This window comes from Hemicordylus capensis, chromosome 3 (genome assembly GCF_027244095.1).
Source record: "Hemicordylus capensis ecotype Gifberg chromosome 3, rHemCap1.1.pri, whole genome shotgun sequence".
In the NCBI taxonomy this organism is placed as follows: domain Eukaryota; kingdom Metazoa; phylum Chordata; class Lepidosauria; order Squamata; family Cordylidae; genus Hemicordylus; species Hemicordylus capensis.
This window is the reverse complement of record NC_069659.1, coordinates 257,195,501-257,219,015: the sequence shown is the minus strand read 5'-3', so window position 1 is coordinate 257,219,015 and position 23,515 is coordinate 257,195,501. Positions and strand designations below refer to the sequence as shown.

Here is a 23,515-nt window from a genome sequence, read left to right as displayed (position 1 = left end):
GGGACCTAGTTTTTCCCAGATAAAAGACATGTTGTTACCTATGCCTGATTTGTTTTCAGATGTTATTAAGGAAGAATGGCTACTCCTGGCGGCAAACCGCAGACCCATGGCAATAGCAAACAGGTTTTACTCCTTCCAACAGGGAGCAGCAGACATGCTCAAGACTCCTAATGCAGATGTGCCAATAGTCCAACTCATATCCGGTTCCCTGGTCCCGAAGGATGGCGAGGCCTCCCCCAAAGACATGGGCAACAGAAAAGCAGAACTGGCCTTTAAACGCGTGCATAACAATTCAGTATTGGTCACCCGTGGAACTTCGGCGGCATCTATGGCTGCAAGGGCCTCTCTGCTCTCTGTGGATAACCTCCTGGGTAACCCGCCATCCGATCCAGCCAAGATGCGTCAACAATTGTTGAAGATCCAGAAGGCACGCACAGGCCTTTATGGCTGACACTACCCTAGACGCTATTTGTTTTTCAGCACAGGTTTCCGCCGCATCAGTTGTGGGCAGATGCCACTTGTGGCGAAAAAATTGGCCAGTAGATGCCAATTCAAAGCTCAACTTCACTACAGTGCCATACGATTCCACCAAGCTCTTCGGTGAATCAGCCTTGAAGGACATTCTGGTGGATTCAAAAGACAAGCGAAAGACCATGCCTACAGCCTCCTTGAAGAAGCCAGTCAAAACCTCCCTTCTGAGACCTTTTCAGTTCCAATCAAATCACTCCTTTTGAGCCTTCCGCCCCTTTAGGGGCACGGACAGCAGAGGCTCAAGAGGCTCCTGGAGTCGACAACGCCACAACTTTAGAGGCTCCGGTGCCTTCAAGCCTGTCTCCACTCATTCAAAACCCAAACAACAATGACGCCAGGCCTACTTGGCATGGGGGGTGTTTGTCTGCCTTCATCCACGCATGGGAGTCCTCAAGAGCGGACAATTGGGTTCTAGAGGTAATTCGCCATGGCTACAAAATAGAATTTTGCACTCCTCCCTCCTACAGATTCCTGCCAACTACGATCCCAATCCTTCGCCAAACATTCACAGATGCTCCAAGCAATTCAACACAAGGTGGACATCAGGGCAGTCGAACCGGTACCACCTCCGGAGGAGGAAAGAGGGGTTTATTCTATATTGTTCACGGTGCCAAAGAAAGATGGTACCAGGAGGGCCATGCTGGACTTAAAACGTTTAAACAAATCAGTACAGCAAGACCATTTCCGCATGGAAACCTTAAGATCAATATCGGAGACACTGCACCGCCACAACCTTCTTACATCTATCGACCTAAAGGAGGCGTACCTCCACGTCCCAATTCACCCAAACAGTCGAAAATACCTTTGTTTCAAGTATGCTGGCCGACATTTTCAGTACGCGGCATTGCTGTTCGGACTCTCAGCCCCCCGTGTCTTCACAAAGGTACTAGCACCGCTAGTAGCGCATCGCCACCTGCAGTGGGGTGGGTGAGGGTCTTTGCATATCTGGGCGACCTGCTCCTCCAGTTCCACACCTTACGGGAAGAACAACAGGATCTCCAGGACATGATGGCGACCCTGGACCTCCACGGGTTCCTTGTGAATCACGAAAAGAGTCATCTAACTCCGGCATCCTGATTAAGTCATCTAGGAGTGATAATCAACACTGAGGCAGCCACTTCACCCTGCCCCCGGATTGCCTGCACACTCTCCATTCGGAGGCCAGGTCAGTTCTAGCTGCATCAATGTCTTCTCTCTCCTCCCTAGCAAGAATTCTGGGACTCATGGCGGCCACCTTGGACTCCGTGCAATGGGCCCGCTTCCATCTCCGTGACCTCCAATGGTTCCTTCTTCCTTACCAGAAGGCCATAGCCTGGAAGGCCAAACTGATGCTCACTCTTTCAACACATACTCTTGCATCTCTCCTCTGGTGGCTGATGCCTGACAACCTCCAACAGGCCAAGCCCTTCCTGGACCCTCCCAGGATCATTCTTTCAACCAACGTGAGCAGCAGGGGCTGGGGGCCTCAGTGCCTCAATCTCTCATCCCAGGGTTGGTGGTCACCTCAAGAAAAGGCGCACAGCATCAATTTGCGCGAATTGCGAGCCATTTGGTTGGCTCTCCTGGCATTCCAGTCATCTCTCCACATGGCGCACGTGTTAGTCAAGACTGACAACACGATGGCAAAGACGTATCCCAACAGTGAGGGAGGAACTCAGTCCCGCTTGCTATACCAGGAAGGCCGTTCTCCTCTCATGAGCGGAGCAAGACCTGGGGTCCATAATCACCCATCACATCAAGGGAGACCTGAACATGGTGGCAGACTGGCTCAGTCGCATGGATGTGTCTCCAGGAGAGTGGAGCCTGCACCCCTGGGTCTTCAACCAGATCACACAATGCGTGGGAGTGCCGGTGATGGACCTATTCACAGCGCCTCCCAACGCATAACTGCCCAGGTACATGTCAAGGTGCCCCTGTCAGGGCGCAACCACAACTGATGCCATGTCAGCCAAGGGGCCTACTTCACACCTTTCCTCCAACTCCCCTCCTAGCCAGAGTCCTACGCAGAATTCGCCTTCTCCCAGCTGAGGTCCTTCTCATAGTCCCATTCTGACCACGACCCTGGTTCCCGGAAATACTTCACCTGTCTATCACTCCTCTTTGAGAGCTTCATCCGGACCACAACCTACTCTCCCAGGGGCCCATTCTACACGCCAACCTGACCTGGCTGCGTCTTGCCGCCTGGAGACTGAGCGGTGCCTCCTCAGCCTGCAGGGATATTCCAGGGGTGTGCTGAACACAATGTTAGCATCTTGCCGTGCTTCAACAGAAAGAGTATACCAGTACACCTGGAAGGCATTTCTGCTCTGGATGGCTTGACATTCTATCCTGCGGGAGTCTGGCACCTTACAGCATCCTCTGTTCCTGCAAGAGGGGCTGGAGAAGAGTCTCTGTCCAAATATTCTGAAGAGGCAAGCGGCCTCTTTAGTTCCATTGATCTCCAGACAAACCGTGCAGATCACTCAGTCTCATCCTCATCTTCGTCGCTTCCTGAGGGGCGCCTCGCTCCTCTTCCCTCCTACAGTTCACAGGTCTCCCACCTGGGACCTACATGTTGTCCTCCACGCTCTCCAATCACACCCATTCGAGCCCATATGATCTATTCCCATCAGGATCCTGTCATTCAAACTGGCTTTTCTAGTGGCAATTACATCCGCCAGGCAGGTGTCAGAACTTCGGGCCTTCTCCATAAACAAATCATTCTTCATTGTCCTACAGGACCAGTCCGTCTGATTCCTGACCCATTCATACGCCCGAAAGTGGCGTCCCCCTTCCATCTTGCACAAGACGTCGTCTTACCTTCCTTCTGCACCCACCCGACCAATCCTTCTGAAAAGCGATGGCATAAGCTGGGTGTTTGGAGGTGCCTTAAGGTCTACATCAGCCGTTGGGCCTTCTTCAGGCTATCAGACACTATGTTTGTATCATTTCATCCTAGATCCATGGGCTCAGCTGTATCCTCTGCAACCATAGCAAGATGGATAAAAGGCATGCATTGCGCTGGCGTTCGAAGCTCAGCATATCAGATCTCCCACCTCTATCCTCTCCCACTCAACAAGAGCTGCAGCAACCACCGCAGCCTTTTCCACAAATGCATCTGTCGGTGAAATTTGCAACGCTGCAGCTTGGGTTTCTCTGTCTTCGTTTACCAGACACTACAAGATTGACAACTACGCCTCCGCCCAGGCCTCCTTTGGGAGGCGGGTGCTTCAACAGGTTCTTACCCGACACAAGGCCAGAGCGCTCCCACCCGAGTTGGCCAGCTGTGGTATGTCCCATAGACATGTCCCTGTCCTCCAACAACCGAGAATGGAGCATTGGTTTCACTTACCATGAAGGCTTCTTCTGGTTGCTGAGGACAGGGCCATCTCGACCCACCCAGCTACTTGGCGCTCTGACCTACTGCTGGCCTCTGTTTATCTCTTGGACTTGCATAGCATTGGGGACCCGGTCCTTTCCATATTTGTCACCTTGTTCCGTCTGTCTCTGCTTATTACATTCTTCTTTTCCTACTACAAGTTATCCTTCCGCTTCCGCTTTCTCGGCCTGAAAGAACTGGGGAGGGGTTATCCCCCTCAGGAAGATAAGGAAGGTGTGTTTTTCTTTTGATCCAATCAAATCTGTCCTGCTTCGGAGCTCCTGAAAGGGGATAACCCATAGAGATGTTCCTGTCCTCAGCAACCAGAAGAAGCCTTCATGGTAAGTGAAACCAATGCTCCGTTTCCCCAGGATAGAAGTTGATGAGTAAACCATCTGAGTTTTCTTCAGTATGAATTTGGTGAGGTTTGAGAATGATGTGTAACATAAGAAATGTTGGCTGACTTAGTTGCAAACATTGAATAATATAGCAGGTGGACAATAGCCTATTTCCCCCACCCTCGATCCCCTGTTTATTTTTGGGTGGCATAGAGTGCTGGAGAAGAAGGTGGGATCAAGTAGAATTGTCCTTCCTCCATTGTGCACTTGCAACATTAGACTAGATGTAGGCTACCTCAAGAGACACATCCTCTCTTTACTGAATTATAAGGTTTATTCTATTCCAATTATTTAAAGATGGAGCCATTTGATATTTTTTGTAAGTACTACTCTGAATGTCTCTAATACAACGAACATGTACTCATTACTCTGCTATATGCTGTACAAATTCACAGGTTCTTCATGTTCAGCAGGGGGAACAAGAGCAGTTGTTGCATTCTCAGAATTCAGAATATAAAAGTCTTCAGACTCCTGGTTAGTAGTTCCTTCTGCTTGTTGCTTTTTATATAAATAGATCATTATATTGGTGCTTGACAACTAAAAAAACCCCCCATATACCTAGATTTGCAGTAAACCAAATCAAAGCAATCATTGAGATGTAGCTATAGGTGAGTGGATGGAATGTGGCTCATCAGTGAGCTCTAAATTACTTTTCTTGGTATCTACCTTCAATTTTGCATAATATTCTTGAGGGCAAAAGCTTGGTTAATGTACTACTTCTATATGTGAATGGGCGTCCTCACTGGTTTGGATGACAAGAGAATCCCATCCACACGGTAGGATAGGCTTTTTGAATTGACAGACATGTGCGCTATTGGTAAACACAAATAGGAGCTACTGCAGCGAGACATGGTTATGGTCATGAGCATGGTTTTAAAAGTGGATTAGATGAGTTTATGGAGGTTATGTTTAGACCTGTCAACAGCTCTTATACATGATGGCTTAATGGAACCTCCAGGTTCAGAAAGAATATTTGGTTCCCCCACCATTTCTCTCAGTAGGCGAGGACATACAACCACATTGAAGAAATGATGTATGAACAGAGCGTTGGTTCTGTGGTGGTATGCTGTCACAGTAACCAGTAATTATATCATTAATCTACTCATCCAACCTAGTCAAATGGATTGATCAATAGAATTATCTCTGTTCAGGACCTTTCTCTTAATCTTAGTCTTCAACCCAGAACTAGGTTCCCTTATAAACTGAGCGGCTGTGTGCGCACACACAGAGTTTAACCCGCCTGTGCAGCAATCCCAAACAGCTCACTTGCTGGGAAGATGTGTCCTTGCCGCCCTTTCGCCATCTGGCTGCTGCTCTCACAACAAGTCCCAATCCTCCCAGACACTGCTGCATGTGGCTGCTGCTTCCCCCATGCTCGCCTGCCTCCCTCCTCGGCAGCAGCTGCTCCCCACCTTTCTCCTGCTGCTGCCACCTGGGCTCTTCTGCTGCAAGATTGGGAATCAGTTCTGAGTCCCCTCCCCTTGGCTGTTTGCTGCTGAGATTTCCCCAATCTTGCCATAGCCAGAGCCCATGTTGTCGAGTTCCTTCTTGTGAGAAATGAATAGTCCTTGCACTGTACTGTCTGCAAACCTAATTGAGTTAATGTGTAATAACTACAGACTCCCCTACCCACAATTGTATCCTAGCTTCCACTTCCCTTCCTTGGTATTGAAGCTACAGTGAGAGTGAGCCCATTAGGACGGAACAGACACCCGTCTTCTCATTACTTGTAAACAGCAAGCCAAGTGGCCCGAGTCCCCTCCCCTTGCCTATTTGCTGTCGCTGCAAAATCAGACCTGGGTGAGAGCAATCAGAATAGGAGGTGGGCAGGAAGGGAGGCAAAACCTGCTATTTGGGTGTCATTGCCAGAAGGAAGACATGGGGGGGGGTGCCTCCAGCTGGCTCTACCAGGTCTTAGGTTTCATTTTAGAATGTGACTCCTTTGGGGACAGGGAGCCATCTTATTTATTTATTCTCTGTGTAAACCGCCCTGAGCCATTTTTGGAAGGGCGGTATAGAAATCAAAATAATAATAATAATATGGTCTCTCCGGGTTGCCCCAGAGACCATTCTGGCTGCCGCATTTTGAACTAACTGAAGTTTCCAAACTACATACAAAGGCAGCCCCATGTAGAGCATGTTGCAATAGTCAAACCAGGAGGTTACCAACTGCTGCACCACTGTTTTGAGGTCATCTTCTTCAAGGAATAGGCGCAGCTGTTGAATCAGCAGGTAGCTCTCCTGGCCATAGCCTCCACCTGAGATACCAGGATGAGGCCTAGGTCCAGGAGTACTCCCAAGCTGCGCACCTGCTCCTTCTGGGAGAGTGTAACCCCATCCAGCACAGGAAGATCTAACTCACCCCTCAGATTCTGAGCCCCCCCAATGAGCACCTCCGACTTGCTTAGATTCATCTTCCATTTGTTATCCCTCATCCAGCCCATTACTGCCTGTAGGCAGGTATTTAGAGAATGAGTGCCATTCCTGAAGATTAAAAAGTTAAGTAGATTTGGGTGTTGTCAGCATATTGATAACACCCAGCACCAAATCTCCTGATGACCTCACTCAGCGGTTTCATGTAGATATTGAAAAGCATTGTTGCTCATTCCACTCACTGATGAGAAAAATTAGTGGGAACACTGTTTGGTGCTGATGTGTTGTTGTTAGTTCCTCAAAAGCATGTGTTGTATTCTGTCCAGTATATTTTGTGTTTCATTGTTTAGAAGTTTGTCCCAGTGGGGATCCTGTAGAGAGTGGGGGTTGAGGTGTAGAGTCGGAGAGGAGTAAAAGAAAATGGAGTTGTTTCTGAATAAACTCTTACCTTCATACAGCTTTATGCTCCCCCCACTTTAAAAGCTTTTTATGCATTTTTATGACTGCATAGACTATTTTACTATTTCTCAGGTGTGATTCTATTTTTACTATTTTTAGTATTCTTAGTCCTTTTAGTATCATTAAGTACCATTCTGCATGTAATCACTTTTACCTGCTCTCATTTTAACTTGTAATTTCCCTTATACTTTATGCTGGTCTGTGACCATAATAAAGATTGATTGATTGAATAAACTCTTGGTTAAATCTAAAGATTACTTTGTGTTTGTGAGGGAAGCAGCTATAAAACAACCTGTTTATCCTTTTCACTCTTGTTTGTATATGGAATAATGCAATACTGTTTCCTCTTGAAGCAATTAAGCTTTAGACAGAAATGGATGAATGTATTCTGGCTTTTAAAAATTTCAGGTTTGAGAATGTGTCTGTATGCTTTTATCTCATAGACAAACCTGAGAAGGATGGTCAAAATACTAATGGGAGTAACAAGCAAAGAACTCAAGAATGTAGTATCAAGCAGTATGAGAGCCCGAAATCTACATCTAAAATAGGCAGGTCAAACATACAAAATGAGATGTCTCCTTTTAGCAAACTTTATGAATTAATGAAGCATGAAGGCAAGACAAAAACTGCAGAAGATTTAAGTAATGAGACATCCACAGAGCAACAAGAATATTCACCTCAAAAGGATATTATCTCGCTTGAAGCTGCATCTCAAAAACCACATAGGAGATCTGCAGCTGGTCAGACTAAGGAGACATCCACAGAGCAACGAGAATATTCACCTCAAAAAGATATTATCTTGCTTGAAGCTGCATCTCAAAAACCACGCAGGAGATCTGCAGCTGGTCAGACTAAGGGGACTGAAGCAGTAATTTGGGAGAAGAATGAATATCCTGGAGAGAGTAAAAATCAAGGAATAAAAAGTGGTGTATGTAATCAAATATCAGTTGAAGGGAACAGTTCCAGAAGATCATCTGCAAGTCTTCAAACCTATGTAACAACAGTTGAAGAGACAGATCCGTTAACTATTAAGTACATCAAAGAAAACCAACCTGAAGAAGTACTTACAAATGATGCAGTTTTAAGAGCAAGGAAACAAAGTGTTAAAGATTTTGCTGAATCCTTGGAATATTTGCATAGCCCAAGGCGCTCTCAAAAATCAAAAGGACAACCAACAGACACAGCTGATGTAGAAATCAAAGCTAATTTAACAGACACTTTTGAATCTGTTGAAAATGTTTTATCCACATCAAAGTCTGAGAGACAGAGTTTTAAAACTTATTCCAGTCCATATTCAAGAGAAGTCAGAAGTTCTTCAAAAGCTACACAAATTGAGTCAAATTCATTGTTAGGACTGGAGATATCCACAGAAACTACTGCTGAAACTGAGCAGGGTTCTATGCATAGTATTTCAGGGGAGTATGAATCTGAAAAGAAGTATCTTAAAATAAATGGAGATGAAGTGTTGGCCACAGAAGAGCCTTTAGATGCACATATTTTGAAAGAAATGAAAAATAAGATTTGTGTAAGTGAGATGCAAAAAGATGAAAGCTCTGGAATGACTGTGGCTTCACTTTGCTATAGGAGAAGTCCTAGAAGGAGCATTAAACAAAATAAGGACTTTTCACATGGAAGTTCTTTTACAGAGATGTTAACAAAAGAAGAGTTATTGGTAACCTCTACACATGCATCTCCTGGAAAAAGTCAAATGCAAACACCTAGCCAGCTACCTGAAGAAAACATAGCTAAAGATTGTCCCCAGGAAAATAACAAAATAAAGGGAGGTTCAGCAACAAAGAGCCAAAAACAGAATTTTGAGATGAAAAAAATGCAAGGATCTTCCAGCTTGCCTGAAAACAGTGCTCAAGTTCCACCTGAGGAAGAGGCTGTTTCTGAAATGCATGTGTCAAGCCCATTTGGTATAAAGAGAGCATCAGGTAAATGTTTACAGTACCAACAAAGCAAAGGTTGTCATTTCTAAATTGTTTTGGAAACGTACATAATAATGATACTTTTGTTCTTAATGTGGCAATTTATCTTTTTCTTTAAGATAACCGTTTTTCAGCATCTGTTGGTTTATAAAATGATATTTGAATCTCATTAAACTAAAAAGATCCCAACAGCTTTCATTCATCAGCATGCCCCTTTGTAAACTGCTGGCACTTGATATTGCTAAACTAGGGAGGGGGGGAATCATGATTCTACAGCAGCCTCCTATTTGAACTGCTGGCAGAAGGCATACTTCTGTATGAACAGGAGAAAAATGTTGATCTTGGAATTGTGAATAACTTTTAAAAAAAACAACTGTGTTTGAAGTACATTTACAAAAAAAAAACCCAACCCTTAGATCTGAAAACTGATCAACTTTTTAATTAGCTTTGTAGGACTGAATGTTTGTTATCTTTTACTCTTGTCTTGTAGGGGGCAAGAAATCTCCTAAAAAGCGGAAAGCTAGAGAGCTTGAATTACTAGATCAACCACTTGGGAAAAGAAAAAGAGTGTCCTTTGGTAGTCACTTGAGTCCTGAACTATTTGATAAACGTTTGCCTCCCAACTCGCCACTTAAAAGAGGTGCAATTCCGGCAAGACTGAGCTTACCGTTTGAAAACTCTCCTCGAGCAGTTTTGAAAAAAGCTTCTGGTGTTAGACAGTCTGTACTTAAGGTAACTACGATTTTAATTTTGAAGTATGTAAACAGTGGATCTAGAAGTTCAATAATCCTTTTCCTTTTCCAGAACTTATAGTATCTGTCTAAAATTGCTTCTTCTATTTGGAATGAAGGCTTTGGTTTTAAAATATTTTATTTATAAACTTGGCTTGTGCAGATAGCACTATATGCACTATATGTTTGATAATGTCATTTGTTAAAAAGGGTGAGGGAAGTTTCCTTAAGATTAGAGATGTAAAATTTAATGGATCCATGGACAAGAAAGGAAATATATTCTATTCTTATTTTAGATATACATTTACTTTACTTATTTAATAACATAAAGGACATTATTTATAACCTAAGACATACGTACATTGGTATGTTTATGTAATTTAAGATTCTAACTGCTCTAATTTTATTAATATAATTAAAAATATATCCAGTGTTCGGTATGGAGCAGCAAACTGTTTCAGATTGTACCTAAACTTATCATAGTGCTTGCCAATTGGAGAAATAAGAAAAAAATAAAAATTTGAGTTGAAGCCAAAACACTGTAATAAACCAAGGAAGTTTTTATCTGACAGAAATGTTAGACTAACATTGCACTCATGAAAGAGCACTTTTCATTGTGGAGGGGAGAGGTGTGATTTTAGGCTTCCCCCCATCCCTGCTTGTCAACCACACTCTTGTCTAGTCAGAATCTTTTTCTAACTCTGAACTTGCATTCTTATCTCCATGGTCTTCACAGAATTGAAGGCTTGCACGACTTGAAACAAACTTCTTTACTCTTTCACATGTTGGCTTATTTCTTGGTTTGGTATATCTGTTTCCAAACATAGATCAGTTTCTTTCACATGCTGCCAACTGGTCAAGAGAATATGAGAGATACAGCAGTCTGGTCTGTAGAAAGTATAATTATCAGATTGCATTAGAAAGCATGTTGAGATTAGAAAGGGCAGATAAAACAATATTCTAAAACTTGGTCTTTAAAGCATGAAAAAAACCTGCCCTTTTAGTCTGGAAAAGAAAATAATCTGTAAGTTAAAAAAAAAAATCTACTGGAACAATTAGAAAAAGTCCTTGGAGGCAAAATGAAAAATGATTGTGTCCCTTTCTCTACGTTCTTCTGTCTCTTTTAGGCCTTCATGCCTCTATACAGGATTATAAAACCTAGATTTCTGTCCAGACCCCCAGCCCAGCCCAGAAAGAAAATACATCATAGATTATGCAAATTCCTTGTGGGAGAGGGGAAAAACACTATGTAGCTTGTGCAGAGGAAAAGCTGCCTGTCTCTCCTCCCAGCAACCTACTTTATGTAAACACCAGATGTACTCTGAATAAAGTGTTAGCATGCACATGAATGAGAACTACCTTGTTGCTGGAACCAGGTTATTTTTGTGCATCACATTCTCCTGTTCTTCCTCCAAATAGCTCAGGGCAACGTACCTATCGCTACTGCATTTATCCTCAGCAACCATATGAAGGAGAATAGATGAGAAAGAGGGATGAGAGCGGTTGAGCAGATATTTGAATCAGTGTTCCCTCTAAGGTGTGCACAAGTGCTTGTGCTCACAAAGTTTTTTGATGTCCGCTCAGTTAATTTTAGATCCCGCTCAGGTTGAATCAGGAAGGCCCCATTCTGAATCCATGTGTGCTCACACTGCCTTTATACTCCCGCCCAGAACAAAACTCATTCTGCACATAGATGAAAAAAATTAGAGAGAGCACTGATTTGAATGCAGGTCTTCCCAGTCAAAAAATCACTCTGGGCATGATGGTACACTTAATTCTTTGATATTTCCTTTTTTAAAGGGTGTGGTTTGTGCATTTCTGCAGCCACATTCAGTCCTCATGTAACTGGGTCTTGTACTCAGATAAGTCGAAGGGAAGTGCTCCAGTTAGCCATGCCCTTACTCTGCCTGTATCCAGCACTTGTCAGCAGAGGCAACTACTGAACCTGAGGGGACCTTCTCTCTGTGATTCTTCCAAATTGCAGGGAGAGCAAGGGTGTGTGGCTGTGGAGTGCATCTGTGCTAAAGGTGTGGCCCGCTGTCAGGCTTTGGTTCACCCTGTACCTGGTTATATAACATACCCAGTTGTATACATTCAATAGGGCTTGAATGTCACTTAAAATGGAACTGAAATACTTCTGCTAATCTACTTTTATGGACTTTCTCCTTTTGTCTTACAGAGTTTCTTTGAAAAGAAGCAGCATGAGAATATTGTGCCCCAAAAGGCCGCCTCACCTCTGGCCCACAGGTCCCCAGCCATCTCACCATCTCTTGACCTTCCCAGCAGAAGAGGGCGCTTCTCTGTTTCTCATGTTATCAGCCCACCTAGTTCGATAGAAGAGGATCCTGTTGCTGGAGACAAGCATATAAATAAAGATTTTATTAAAGAAAAGACACCTGAACCTTCTGAGCAAGAACTCAAACCTTCATCAGTAAAGAAGAGCAAGAAGATTGCTCCAAAGAGAACTTCTTTGCACAGAAGAAGTGGTGCCATGGGTGCTATTCAGTCTAAAAGAAGAAGTGGTGCTTCTGAGGCCAACTTAATAGGTTTGTTATAATTGTTCTGTTCCAGGATTGCTAACATATTAATAAAATAAAAATATTAATAGCCACTAAATAACTATAAATTGGTATGTTGTGGTACATAGCTAAATACCCTAGAAAACCAGTATTGCAACATTTAACCCTATACATCTGGAGGAATCTGAATGCATAGCAAATGTAATTTAAGCATGGAAATAACTAACCTCTTAAATAATTGCTATTCCAGTTTCAAGGTCTTGGGCAGAAGTAGTGAAACAGGGTGCTCTAAAGTCACAACTAAGGACTACTACAAACCGTGGCTTTGAAAGATCAACCAAGAAGATACCTGCAAAACAACCAAAGGTATTCCTCAAACGCATTAAGTAAATAGCCCCAAAATATCTCTTTCAGTCCTTGATTCTCGTGGAATCTATTGTGAATAGGTGAGGATAGTGTCTGTAGCCCGTAAGTAAAACACAGGGTTAGTAAGCATGAATTCCCAAGTTCAGTTTCTGGCATCTCCAGATAACAGATCTGAGGAAAATCTCTACTTTGGTTCTCGGAAAGCTGCTGCCAGTAAGTGGACAATACTGGGTTAAAAGGAACAGTGGTGTGAGTCAGTATAAGGCAGCTTTATATGTTTAGAGAGTATCCCTCTGTTATTTTAAGCTCCTACACACAGCCCTTGGCTGGTATTCCAAAGCTTCAAAGTCTTTAGCAAGCATAGTTGTGTGCGGCCTGATATACACAACTGTTTGTGGACTGGGGTACTAATCGAACACTACTATTAGAGAAGGAGTAGATCATACTTAGAGCTTTTATTAGAACTAAGCAGCAGTTATTCCTTCCAAAATTAAGTTGAATTAGGAGACAGTTGGTGGAGAGGGAAAGTCCATCCACTTCCCACCCGATGCTGCCTGGAGTGAGAGACCAGGTGGTTGCTGTGGTTCCGTCTGCTGTTGCCTGTCTGCTTGCCCTGTGGGGCTGCAGCCTCAGGGTAACGTGGGAAGTGTGGACAGGATTGGGACCAGCCCCTGAGTGACTCAGCTGTTTCTCGGGTCGCTTGCTCAGTTTGGGCTTTATAGGAAGGCTCTTTGTGGCGGCGGCCCACCACCGAAGAGTTGACACCAAAGGGGGTCGCCCCGTTGGGGGAGCCACCTTGGGGGAAGGAAGAGGGCTAGAGGGCTTTTGTTTAATCAGTTTTAAGCTCTTTTGGAGCGCAAGTGGAGAAAGTTGTAATGTGTTTGGGTTCGTCTGGCGATGGGGGGACAGGGGGCTCCTTTGTTGACTATGGGGCAGCTATCCCAGTGGTGGTGGGGAATAGAAGAAGTAACGTTGGCAGGTCAGCAGGCCGTTCCAGGGGAAGGGTAGTCAGAAATTTAATAGCTGTCTCCCCTTCCGGCTGTCCTGCCAGCTCTTTGACCTCGGGGAGCACTGCCAACAACCCACATAGCCTTACCCTGCTCCTCTGTAATGCCAGGTCAGTCCAAAATAAACCTGAACTCATCCATGATTTGATCATAGATGAAGGGGCCGATCTGGTATGTATTACCGAGCCTTGGCTGCGGGAGGCTAGTGGTCCAGTTTGGTCTCAGCTTCTCCCTCCAGGATATTCTGTAGAGGAGCAGGTGAGGGGACGTGGGCAGGAAGGTGAAGTGGCTGTGGTCTATAAGGATAACATCTTCCTTACCAGGGTCCCTGTCAGGGTATCGGACCATATTGAATGTGTGTACTTGAGTTTGGGGACCAAGGATGGATTGGGACTTCTGTTGGTGTACTGATCACCCCGCTGCTCAGCGGAAACCCTTACTGAGCTCACAGACTTGGTCGTGGAACTCGCGTTGGAGTCTCCCAGACTCTTGGTGCTGGGGGACTTCAATGTTCATTTCGGGACCAATCTGTCTGGGGTAACTCAGGAGTTCATAGCGGCCATGACAACTATGGGCCTATCTCAAGTGGTCTCTGGACCGATGCTTATTGCAGGTAACACGCTTGATTTGGTATTTTACTCTGATCAGGGTGGTGTTCCGTGGGTGGGGACCCCTGTAATTTCCACATTGTCATGGATGGACCACCATCTGGTTAAGGTTGGACTTACAACCACTTCCCACCTCCGCAGGGGCGAGGGACCTATTAGAATGGTCCGCCCAAAGAGTTTATTGGATCCAGTAAGATTCCAGGAAGCCTTGAAGGGATTCAATGTTGGCTTTGCCAGTGATCCTGTTGATGCCTGTGTTCCTATTCCCTGGTTGAGAATTGGAACAACTAGTTCACCAGGGCAGTAGACACAATTGCTCCCAAGCATCCCCTCCAACCCACTTCAAAATTGGCCCCTTGGTATATGGAAGATCTACGATGCCTGAAGCAGCAAGGTAGGCGATTGGAGAACAAGTGGAGAAAGACTCGACTCGAATCTGACAGATTGCGACATAGAGCACATCTAAAGATCTATGCTCAGGCAATACATGCAGCAAAGAGGTGGTTCTTTTCTGCTGGTATTACCTCTGCAAGTTCACGTCCAGCAGAATCGTTCAGGGTTGTGAGGGGACTAGTATCTGCTCCCCTTCCCTTGAACCAGAATTTGGAGTCATCAGTTACCCGCTGCGATGTATTTAAAGAGGGTTTTTTCCAGATAATATATCTTGGATTCGGGCTGACCTAGATGGAGACCCCACAATTAATTTGATGTCTGAACTGGAGGTGCCCAACAACTTCTCTTATGTGATTCGATTGGATTGGTTTCAGTTTGTGACTCCTGAGGATGTGGACATGCTGCTTGGAGCAGTGTGGCTTACCACTTGTTCCCTTGACCCTTGTCCAACATGGCTTGTTCGATCTAGCAGGGAGGCTGTTGTAGCCAGCCTGGTAGAAATCATAAATGCTTCTCTGAGGGAGAGCAGGATTTCTCCTCGTCTTAAGGAGGCAATCATTAAACCTCTTCTAAAGAAGCCTGCATTATATCCCGCAGAGTTGAGCAATTATAGGCCTGTTTACAGCCTCCCATGGCTCGGCAAGGTAACTGAGAGGGTTGTGGCCTCTCAGCTCCAGACGGTTTTGGAGGAAACTGATTATCTAGACCCATTTCAAACAGGTTTTCGGATGTGCAATGGGGTGGAAACTGCCTTGGTTAGCCTGATGGATGATCTCCAATTGGGAATGGACAGAGGAAGTGTGACTCCGTTGGTCCTTTTGGATCTCTCGTCGGCTTTCAATACTATTGACCATAGTATCCTTCTGGAACGTCTGGGGAAGTTTGGGATGGAAGGCACTGTTTTACAGTGGTTCTGCTCCTACCTCTCGGATAGATTCCAGATGGTGTTGATTGTTGCTCTTTGAAATCTGAGCTTGAGTATGGTGTCCCTCAAGGCTCTGTACTTTCTCCAATGCTTTTTAACATTTACATGAAACCGCTGGGAGAGATCATCAGGGGATTTGGAGGTGGGTGTTACCAGTACGCTGATGACACCCAGATCTACTTCTCCATGTCAACTTCTTCAGGATCTGGCATATCTCCCTAAATGCCTGTCTGGAAGCAGTAATGGGCTGGATGAGGGAGAATCAACTGAAGCTGAATCCAGATGAGATGGAAATATTTATCGTGCAGGGGTCAGAACTCCAGAGACTATTTTGATCTGCCTGTTCTAGATGAGGTCACACTTCCCCAAAAGGAACATATTGGCAGTCTGGGAGTACTTCTGGATTCACACCTCTCCCTGGTTTTTCAGGTTGAGGCGGTGGCCAGGGGTGCTTTCTATCAGCTCCAGTTGATACGCCAGCTGCACCCATTTCTCAAGATCAATGACCTCAAAACAGTGGTACATCTGTTAGTAACCTCCAGACTTGACTTTTGTAATGTGCTCTACGTGAGGCTCCCTTTTACGTAGTCCAGAAACTTCAGTTGGTTCAGAATGCAGCAGCCAGGTTGGTCTCTGGGTCATCTTGGATACACCATGTTACTCCTTTACTGATGAAGCTACACTGGCTGCCGATAGGTTTCCGGGCAAAATACAAAGTGCTAGTTATAACTTATAAAGCCCTAAATGGCTTAGGCCCTGGGTATCGAAGAGAGCGTCTTCTTCACTATGAGCCCCACCGCCCATTAAGGTCGACTGAGGAGGTCAGTCTCCAGTTACTGCCAATTCATTTGGTGGCTACACAGTGACATGCCTTTTCGGTTGCTGCCCTGAGATTGTGGAATGCGCTTCCTGCTGAGATACGATCCTCCTCATCTCTGGCAATTTTCAAGAAACACCTGAAAACCCATCTTTTCACCCAAGCTTTCTCAGCTTCCTAAATCTTTTTAGGTTTTAATCTCTGATTTATTTTTAAATTTTTAAATTGTTTTAAGTTTTTTGTATATGTTTTTAACTTGGTTTATGCTGTTGTTAACCGCCCAGAGACGAAAGTTTGGGACGGTGTACAAATTTGATAAAGAAAGAAAGAAAATATGGTGAAAAGAAAAGGATGTGGCTCAGTGAGGGTGTTACAAGAACACACTCAGTCTAGGTTTTTGCTGGAGAAGGTTCTTCCTTGATCCAGGACCTTTGATCCACTGGAACAAGGAGGGACCTCTTTGAGAACCAATGAACTGAAAACATATATCTATCTGTCTATCTATAGCCTGAGTGTATGTATCACATCTCAGGAGGTACGTGGCACATCTCGCAAATGTTGTGAGAGAGAGTTGATTGAAAAACAAAAGGCACGGAGTAGGGCTAAGTGGCAGATGGGCAGCTGCTGCCGCCGAGGAGGAGGAAGGGCCGAGATGGAGGAAGAAAGAAGAGACATTGAGCAGAGGCATTGCAGGGCCTCCGTTGCCCCGCCGAGTCTCCTCATGAGGACAAGCGCACTGAGGGCCCTCCATGAAGGCCAGACAGCAAGCCCCAGCTTAGCCATCATCCTCACAAGGAGACTCAGTAGGGTGACAGAGACCAGCCCTCGGTATGCTCTCCCGCCACCGATCGGCCATCCTCCTCGCAAGGAAACTCTCCCTGAGTGAGTGAAGGGCTAGTGGGAGCGGGGGGGAAGGGGGGCAGAGAGAGTGGGTGAGTGAGTGAGCAATAAAGCCCTAGCACGCGGATGCTCCGTGCAGGATATGCTAGAGGTTTTTATTTGGACTTTGGTGTGCATGCAGACTGTGAAATACAGAGCTGTTCCTCACACTGAAAGTTCCTGCCTGCACTAGAGCTTTTAATGGGTTATGCTTATATTCTTTTTTTCAGAACAATGTCTCAGTGTTTAAAACTCCAACAAGAAAAGTTAAGGGGCACTTTACTACAGGCCATGCAAATTCTCCTGCTCCAATTGTGATTGGAAAGGCTCATACCAATGTCGTAAGTGGAGCTGCACAAGTCCCTAAAGTGATGATCAACTATCCTTTGAAGCAACCTTGTGATGTAAATGAAAGTTTTACAGGTAAATTGTAGAAATCTTGATTAAATGGAAGTTCTGCTATTGTATACAAAATGGCATGAGTTCATTGTGTTCCTATAGGAAGTTGAATGACTGGTCAGAGAGAGAACCTGGTTGGTTTGGATGGTCAAATATCATTATATTTTATAATCTAACAGTTTTGGTCTTTCAGGAAGAAATACTATCTCACCTTGCTCCATATGACCATATAATCTGAGTAAGAAAAAGGCTAGGAAACAGGAAGCACTGCTCTGCCTATCCCAATATGTTGATTAACATGTTCCTTATTCATAACAGTTGCAATATAAAATATCTTTTCTGTAAACTAAATAACATTAAATAGTCCTACACAAATGTAGTCTAATCAGATAACATACAACCTAGTTAGTAGAGTGAAATGTTTAATCAAGATCTTTAATCAGGTAGCAGATTTTTTTTAACCTCTAAAAAAATCAAGTACTTTCAAATGCCATGGGTGGTAGGTGCATTTTATGAGGCATTCCTCTCTTGTCTAGGAAGTAATGCCTCTTCTAAGATGGTCTCTGCTACATGTTTGTGGATTGTGTGAAAAGAAAGAAATGTTTTTCTTTAGAACCATTTAAAATATGCAAACTTCTGCAGATTTAATAAATGAGTAGATTGAATTAAAGATGGTTAAGATTTTAATTGTGTTAGAGCTCAGCTTAATCTCTGCAACCAGTGCACTATAGAATGCATTTCGATAGACCTGCCTACCATGGAGAACTAGTAAAGCCTCAGGCTTATGTACTCCCTTCCCCCATGTGTGTGTTTGGGTGGGGGTGGGGATATTAGAAGCTTCTGTTTCTTGTGTTTTCTGAATACAGCAAACAATGGTTTACCATAGAACAAGGATATAAAATTGTGATTTGATGGCAAACCATTGTTAATGCTTTTAAACAAAACAGTAATTTACTGTAAAGCAGAAGTGGAAGTTTCTAATCTCCACAGAGAGGAAGAGGCAAGACTGCCAGAATTTGCTCTCATAATGACAAACCATGGTTTGCTGCTGCATCTGAACTGGGGATAGATTGTACATTTAAATAAAATTAAATCGAGCTATCGGTCTCTAAATATAGAAAAACATATGAGCATGCTTAATAGGAAACTGAGGAGCATGAGGTGTGTAATGGGTTTTTATCCTTGCCAACATACGAGCTCTTGACTTTGCCAACAGATGGTGCTATGATATTGTTGAAAAGCTAGGTCACCACCTAAATCAAGTGTAATACTGAAGTCTGTCCTAATGATGTAACTGACCATGATTAAATAATTGGCACCTTAATATCAATTTAAAGTTGTATTTTGATCTTCTCTTGTACTAAAATCTTAACGTACCTGTTTAATCTGAAAGTATATACTTAGCACTTTGGTTTTCTCATGCACTGAAACCTTGACCCAAATTCTTCTCCTTTTCTTTTGACTTGAGTCAGTCTTCTAATTATACCTAGACAAATGCCCTGTGGCGGTTTTTTTAATGCAATATCCTGCACCAAGAAAAACTGAACTGTGTTTAAACAGATTTGGATGTACTTGTTTAGTCTACATACTAGTCATGGTGAAAGGAAAGTAACACTGAGAACTGAAGCTCCTTTCTATATAAATAAGCTCAAGCCCTCTCCTAGTTTCTGAACTCATCAGGCTTTGACTACATAATTTCAAGTCCATCTTGACATGTATAAATGCTAAAAACCTAAATCTAAAATGTGAAGTTCTCAGGGTGCCGAATGTTAAACATGCAGCATAGTGGCAGATGCTCTTTCCTCTATATCCAGGGTTAGCTTCACAACTTCAGATCTAGTAGTAGTATTTTTCCATTTGTTCTACTCCTTCCACTATAGGACATACTTGAAAAAATCCATGAGATAAGTAACTTTTACATACTACATTTAGATAACACCTTTCTTTACAATACACTCATGATGGTTTACAATTTAAAATAATGGCTTTTACAATCTAATAGGTGTAATACAACATGAAAAATGGATTAAGGATGTGCCTGATCCCTTGAGCACTTTTTCAGAAAGGGTCCCAGGAACAGGAAAACAGGTTCCTTTGCTGCTCCCCACAGCCCCATGCAGCTTCCTGCTGGGGCGGCATGCATCCTAATAACTCCTCGTGCAGCGCTAGCATGCAAATGGTGCCTGCAGATATATGCCATATGTGTGCTGGTGCCGTGTAGCGGATTATTGGGACATGTGTCACCCCAGCAGGAAGCTGCATGGTAAGGACCTGCTCTCCTTTTCCTTAAAGTTCCTGGGACCCTTTTCAAAAAAGTGCTTGAACCGTGCTTCAGGCACATCCCTAAAAGCGATGGGGTAGGAAGAGAGAGAGAAGGAAAAATTTTTTAAAAAACATTTATATCGCCCTCTTCCTCAGAGGAGCTCGGTACACAGTTATTTTTATCCTCACAACAACCCTGTGAGGTAGGTTAGGGTGAGAGATGCATGACTGGCCCAGAGTTGACCAGTGAGTGTCATGGTTGAATGGGGATTCGAACTCGGGTCTTCCCATTCCTAGTCCAACACTCTAACCATTACGCGATGCTGGCTCCTAGTGGTACATAAAGATGATGGAATGGCCACATAATGATGTGGAAACTTTTGTGGAGGGTGAGGGAGGGGATTCAGAAGGCCTGCGCTCTCACCTTGCCATTGCAGCTAGGTAGAATGTCCATTGTTGGAAACAGTTCAAAACAATTCATTCTTACACTGCTGTTCTGAAGATGTAAGCTATTTTGTGAGCCCCATTCTCCACAGCAGAATGCCTGATTATAAGCCTATCTAATTTTCAGCTACTGAATTTTAAAATAGGAACACATCATCATTAATTCAAAAATGAAAGATAAGAGATCTATTAAATAATAACTGCACCTGAATGTCTTACCAGTTCAACTAATTTAAGCTCAATAGATTTTGGGGTTGTCCTTTTTGACCACTCATCTGTAGCACATAGTGAATCATTAATCTGAGGAAAAATTGAAACATAAGAGCTCCTACAGTTTGTTCGTTCTGATGTTACTTGTAGATTTTGTGGCTGCAAACAGCTGTGAGCATCAATGCTTGTGATGTTGTGGGCTTGGATTGCACTGTATATAAGATGGTTATTCTGAGGAGCAGACAAATAAAATATATTTATTTATTTATTCCTCTTAGTTGCCTACAAACGAAATATATTTTAACTGGACTTTAATGCTATTTTAGGTATGGCTGAGATGTTTAACAGTCCACCAAACTGGAAACGGAGAAGTTCTCGTCTGTCTTCTGTTCACAAGACTAATATGCCACCTGAAGAAGAAATCTCAGAATTACACACTCCAGAAGAATCTGGTTTGTATCTCTTCTCCCCCCGCCCCCCGCTTTTTCTCTCCTTTTCTTTCAAAACATCCATTGTGAATAATCCTCAAGTGGTAACTTGATCTGTCTGAACTCAACCCAACTGTAAACATTGGAAACTGGATAAAGTCATGATTCTAAAGGTTTTCTGTGATCTGGTAACTTCAGTGATCCTCCACATTTGAAGAAAGTTCAAATAACACCACCACCATATAGCTGGTTGTCTCAAGGGTTTGTAAGGGCCATTTGGAAGCTTGCAAACTGCATAAGGGTGCAAGCAAGCTTATGTTTTCCACAAGGTTTGACAACTTCCTTTTTTTAAAACATACGTATGCGGTATTTCTATCAGTTTTGTAGTTGAAAAATAGTTTTTGGCTTAACAGCCAAAGCCAATTGGCATATTTCTATGTGTTCGCCCTACATCGTATATGCTTATGGCTTCTTGTACTAAAGCTATAGGGACTTCTACAATGTTTGTAGTCTTGCTGAAAAGACTACTAGAGAAAGTGTTTGTTTTTTCCTCCCTTGTGGCAGTAGGCCTGTCTTTCAGGTGAGATTGCACCTCCATCTGGTAGCAGACAGAATCCCTGATTCAATGACATCAGGAGGAGCGGCTCTCCTGGCCAGTTCTGCCAGGCAGGATTTGTTGGAGTGCCAAGTAAGGGAAGTAAACCAGTCTTCTATTTGGTTTATTATTAATTATTTAAATTAATAATTATTTAAATCATGAACTAGAGAGAGGCTTTTTAAAAGGCTCTAATTGTGAGTTATTTGGCATCAGTGACCTCTTCTCCTCACACAGAAAAGCAGTATTCTTGGGTGCTCCTAATCCCCATTTCTCCACGGGAATGACACTTTGCACAGTGCCCGCGCACTCCTCAAGTGCTGCCATCTATCCCTCTCAGCGGGGGTCAAACAGCTGCCACCCTCACGATCCTTTATTTTTGGTACATGTGCTTGCTGGTAGCTATTTCTTAACTCAAGGCTACGAAAGATAAATAGAACATTATTTATTTATTTATTTATTTATTTGCAGCCTTGTTTGCTTTCTCCTCCCTGGATTCAGTTCAGTTTGCAGGTAAAGGCCAGTGTTCTCTCTAAGTTTTTTCATCTCTGTGCAGAATGAGGTTTGTTCTGGGTGGCAGTATCAAGGCACTGTGTGCACACATGCATTCCGAGTGGGGGCTTCCTGATTCAACCTGAGTGGGACCCAAAATTATTTGAGCACACATCAAAATACATGTGAGCGTGCACACATGTGCACGCCTTAGAGCAGGGCTGCACAACTCAAATGCCCTGGTGGGCCGGAACCATCCACAACTTGGTGTGCAGGGGCCGAGGTCAAATTTTTAGCACATTATTACATTATAATTAAATATTATTAGCTGTTTGTGGCTCTATTTCCCCTGTCAATGGATCCATAGTTTTAACCAAGGATAGTGGCCAGAGAATAGGTCCTGTCCCTGCTCAATCAGTGGGCCCCCTAGAGTGCATGCCAGCCCCAAACAAATGCCAAGTTATTTCCTCTCCCTAAATTGTTGTTGCTTTCAGGCTGCAATGCTAGGCATGCTTACATGAGAGTAAGCTTTACTGGGTACACCATGGAACATATTTCTGAGAAAACATGTATAGGATGGCACTATAAGGCAGTTTCCAGCTCCTGTGTTGCTGCAGGAGACCTGGGGGCCAGTAAAATAGTCCCTGCGGGCCGAATCCGGCCCCCAGGCCTTATGTTGTGCAGGCCTGCCTTAGAGGAAACACTGGTAAGGGCTATGGCTTCCATAGTTGTGGCTACCAGAAAATAGGCGGCCAAACTGGCAAGTTGTTGCCAAACAACAAATTGTTTGAAAAATAAGATAGTAGAAACCAATGATTTTTAAAGGCAGCTCTCCCTCCCTCCCTCCCTCCCTTCCTTCTGAGGAGAAGGAATATAAGGGTTCTTGACCTCTTGCTGCTTTTGCTTCTTCAGTCCCTCTAAACACATTCCTGTGGTAGTCTTTCCAGCCCTCCTCTAGATTAGAATCTTCCTCTTCTCATTGAACTACTCATAAAACATTCAAGGAAGGTAAAAAGAACTGGTATGTCAACTGGTAGGGACCAGATCCAGAAGTCTTCACCTAGAAACTAGCAAGATCTTAGCCTGGACAGAATCCAGCTAGCAGAATGTGTAGCGGAGATAAGCATCTCCAAAGTGGAGACCTTGGACCAGCAGGAGCAGACAGCCAACTATTTCAATGAATAGTGGAAAAGTTTGAGTGTCCAAAGACTTGGCCTCTTTGCGACTTCATACAGTGACCTTTTTCCTCAAGTAGTGTGTGGAGTTGGGAGTGGGGGTGCAGTGTTTATAACCACTTTGTGGCCAATAGGCCTGTTTGATGTGTTTCCTCTTTTTCTCAACTGAGAAAAAGAGTTTAGAAAGTGCAGGCATAGATTCATTTTGGTTGCTC

General features: G+C 43.8%; 1 protein-coding gene across 2 annotated transcripts in view; it reads left to right on the top strand.

Moving 5' to 3' along the window:
* MKI67 (marker of proliferation Ki-67) overlaps window positions 1-23,515 on the top strand; it is a 49,598-nt gene that overhangs the window by 14,937 nt on the left and 11,146 nt on the right. For both annotated transcript variants that reach the window (XM_053310046.1, XM_053310047.1), the window contains exons 6-12: window positions 4,683-4,761; window positions 7,563-9,056; window positions 9,541-9,782; window positions 11,961-12,327; window positions 12,551-12,666; window positions 17,526-17,718; window positions 20,937-21,062. In XM_053310046.1, coding sequence (XP_053166021.1) covers window positions 4,683-4,761; window positions 7,563-9,056; window positions 9,541-9,782; window positions 11,961-12,327; window positions 12,551-12,666; window positions 17,526-17,718; window positions 20,937-21,062 — 2,617 coding nt within the window. The remainder of the gene's footprint in view (window positions 1-4,682; window positions 4,762-7,562; window positions 9,057-9,540; window positions 9,783-11,960; window positions 12,328-12,550; window positions 12,667-17,525; window positions 17,719-20,936; window positions 21,063-23,515) is intronic.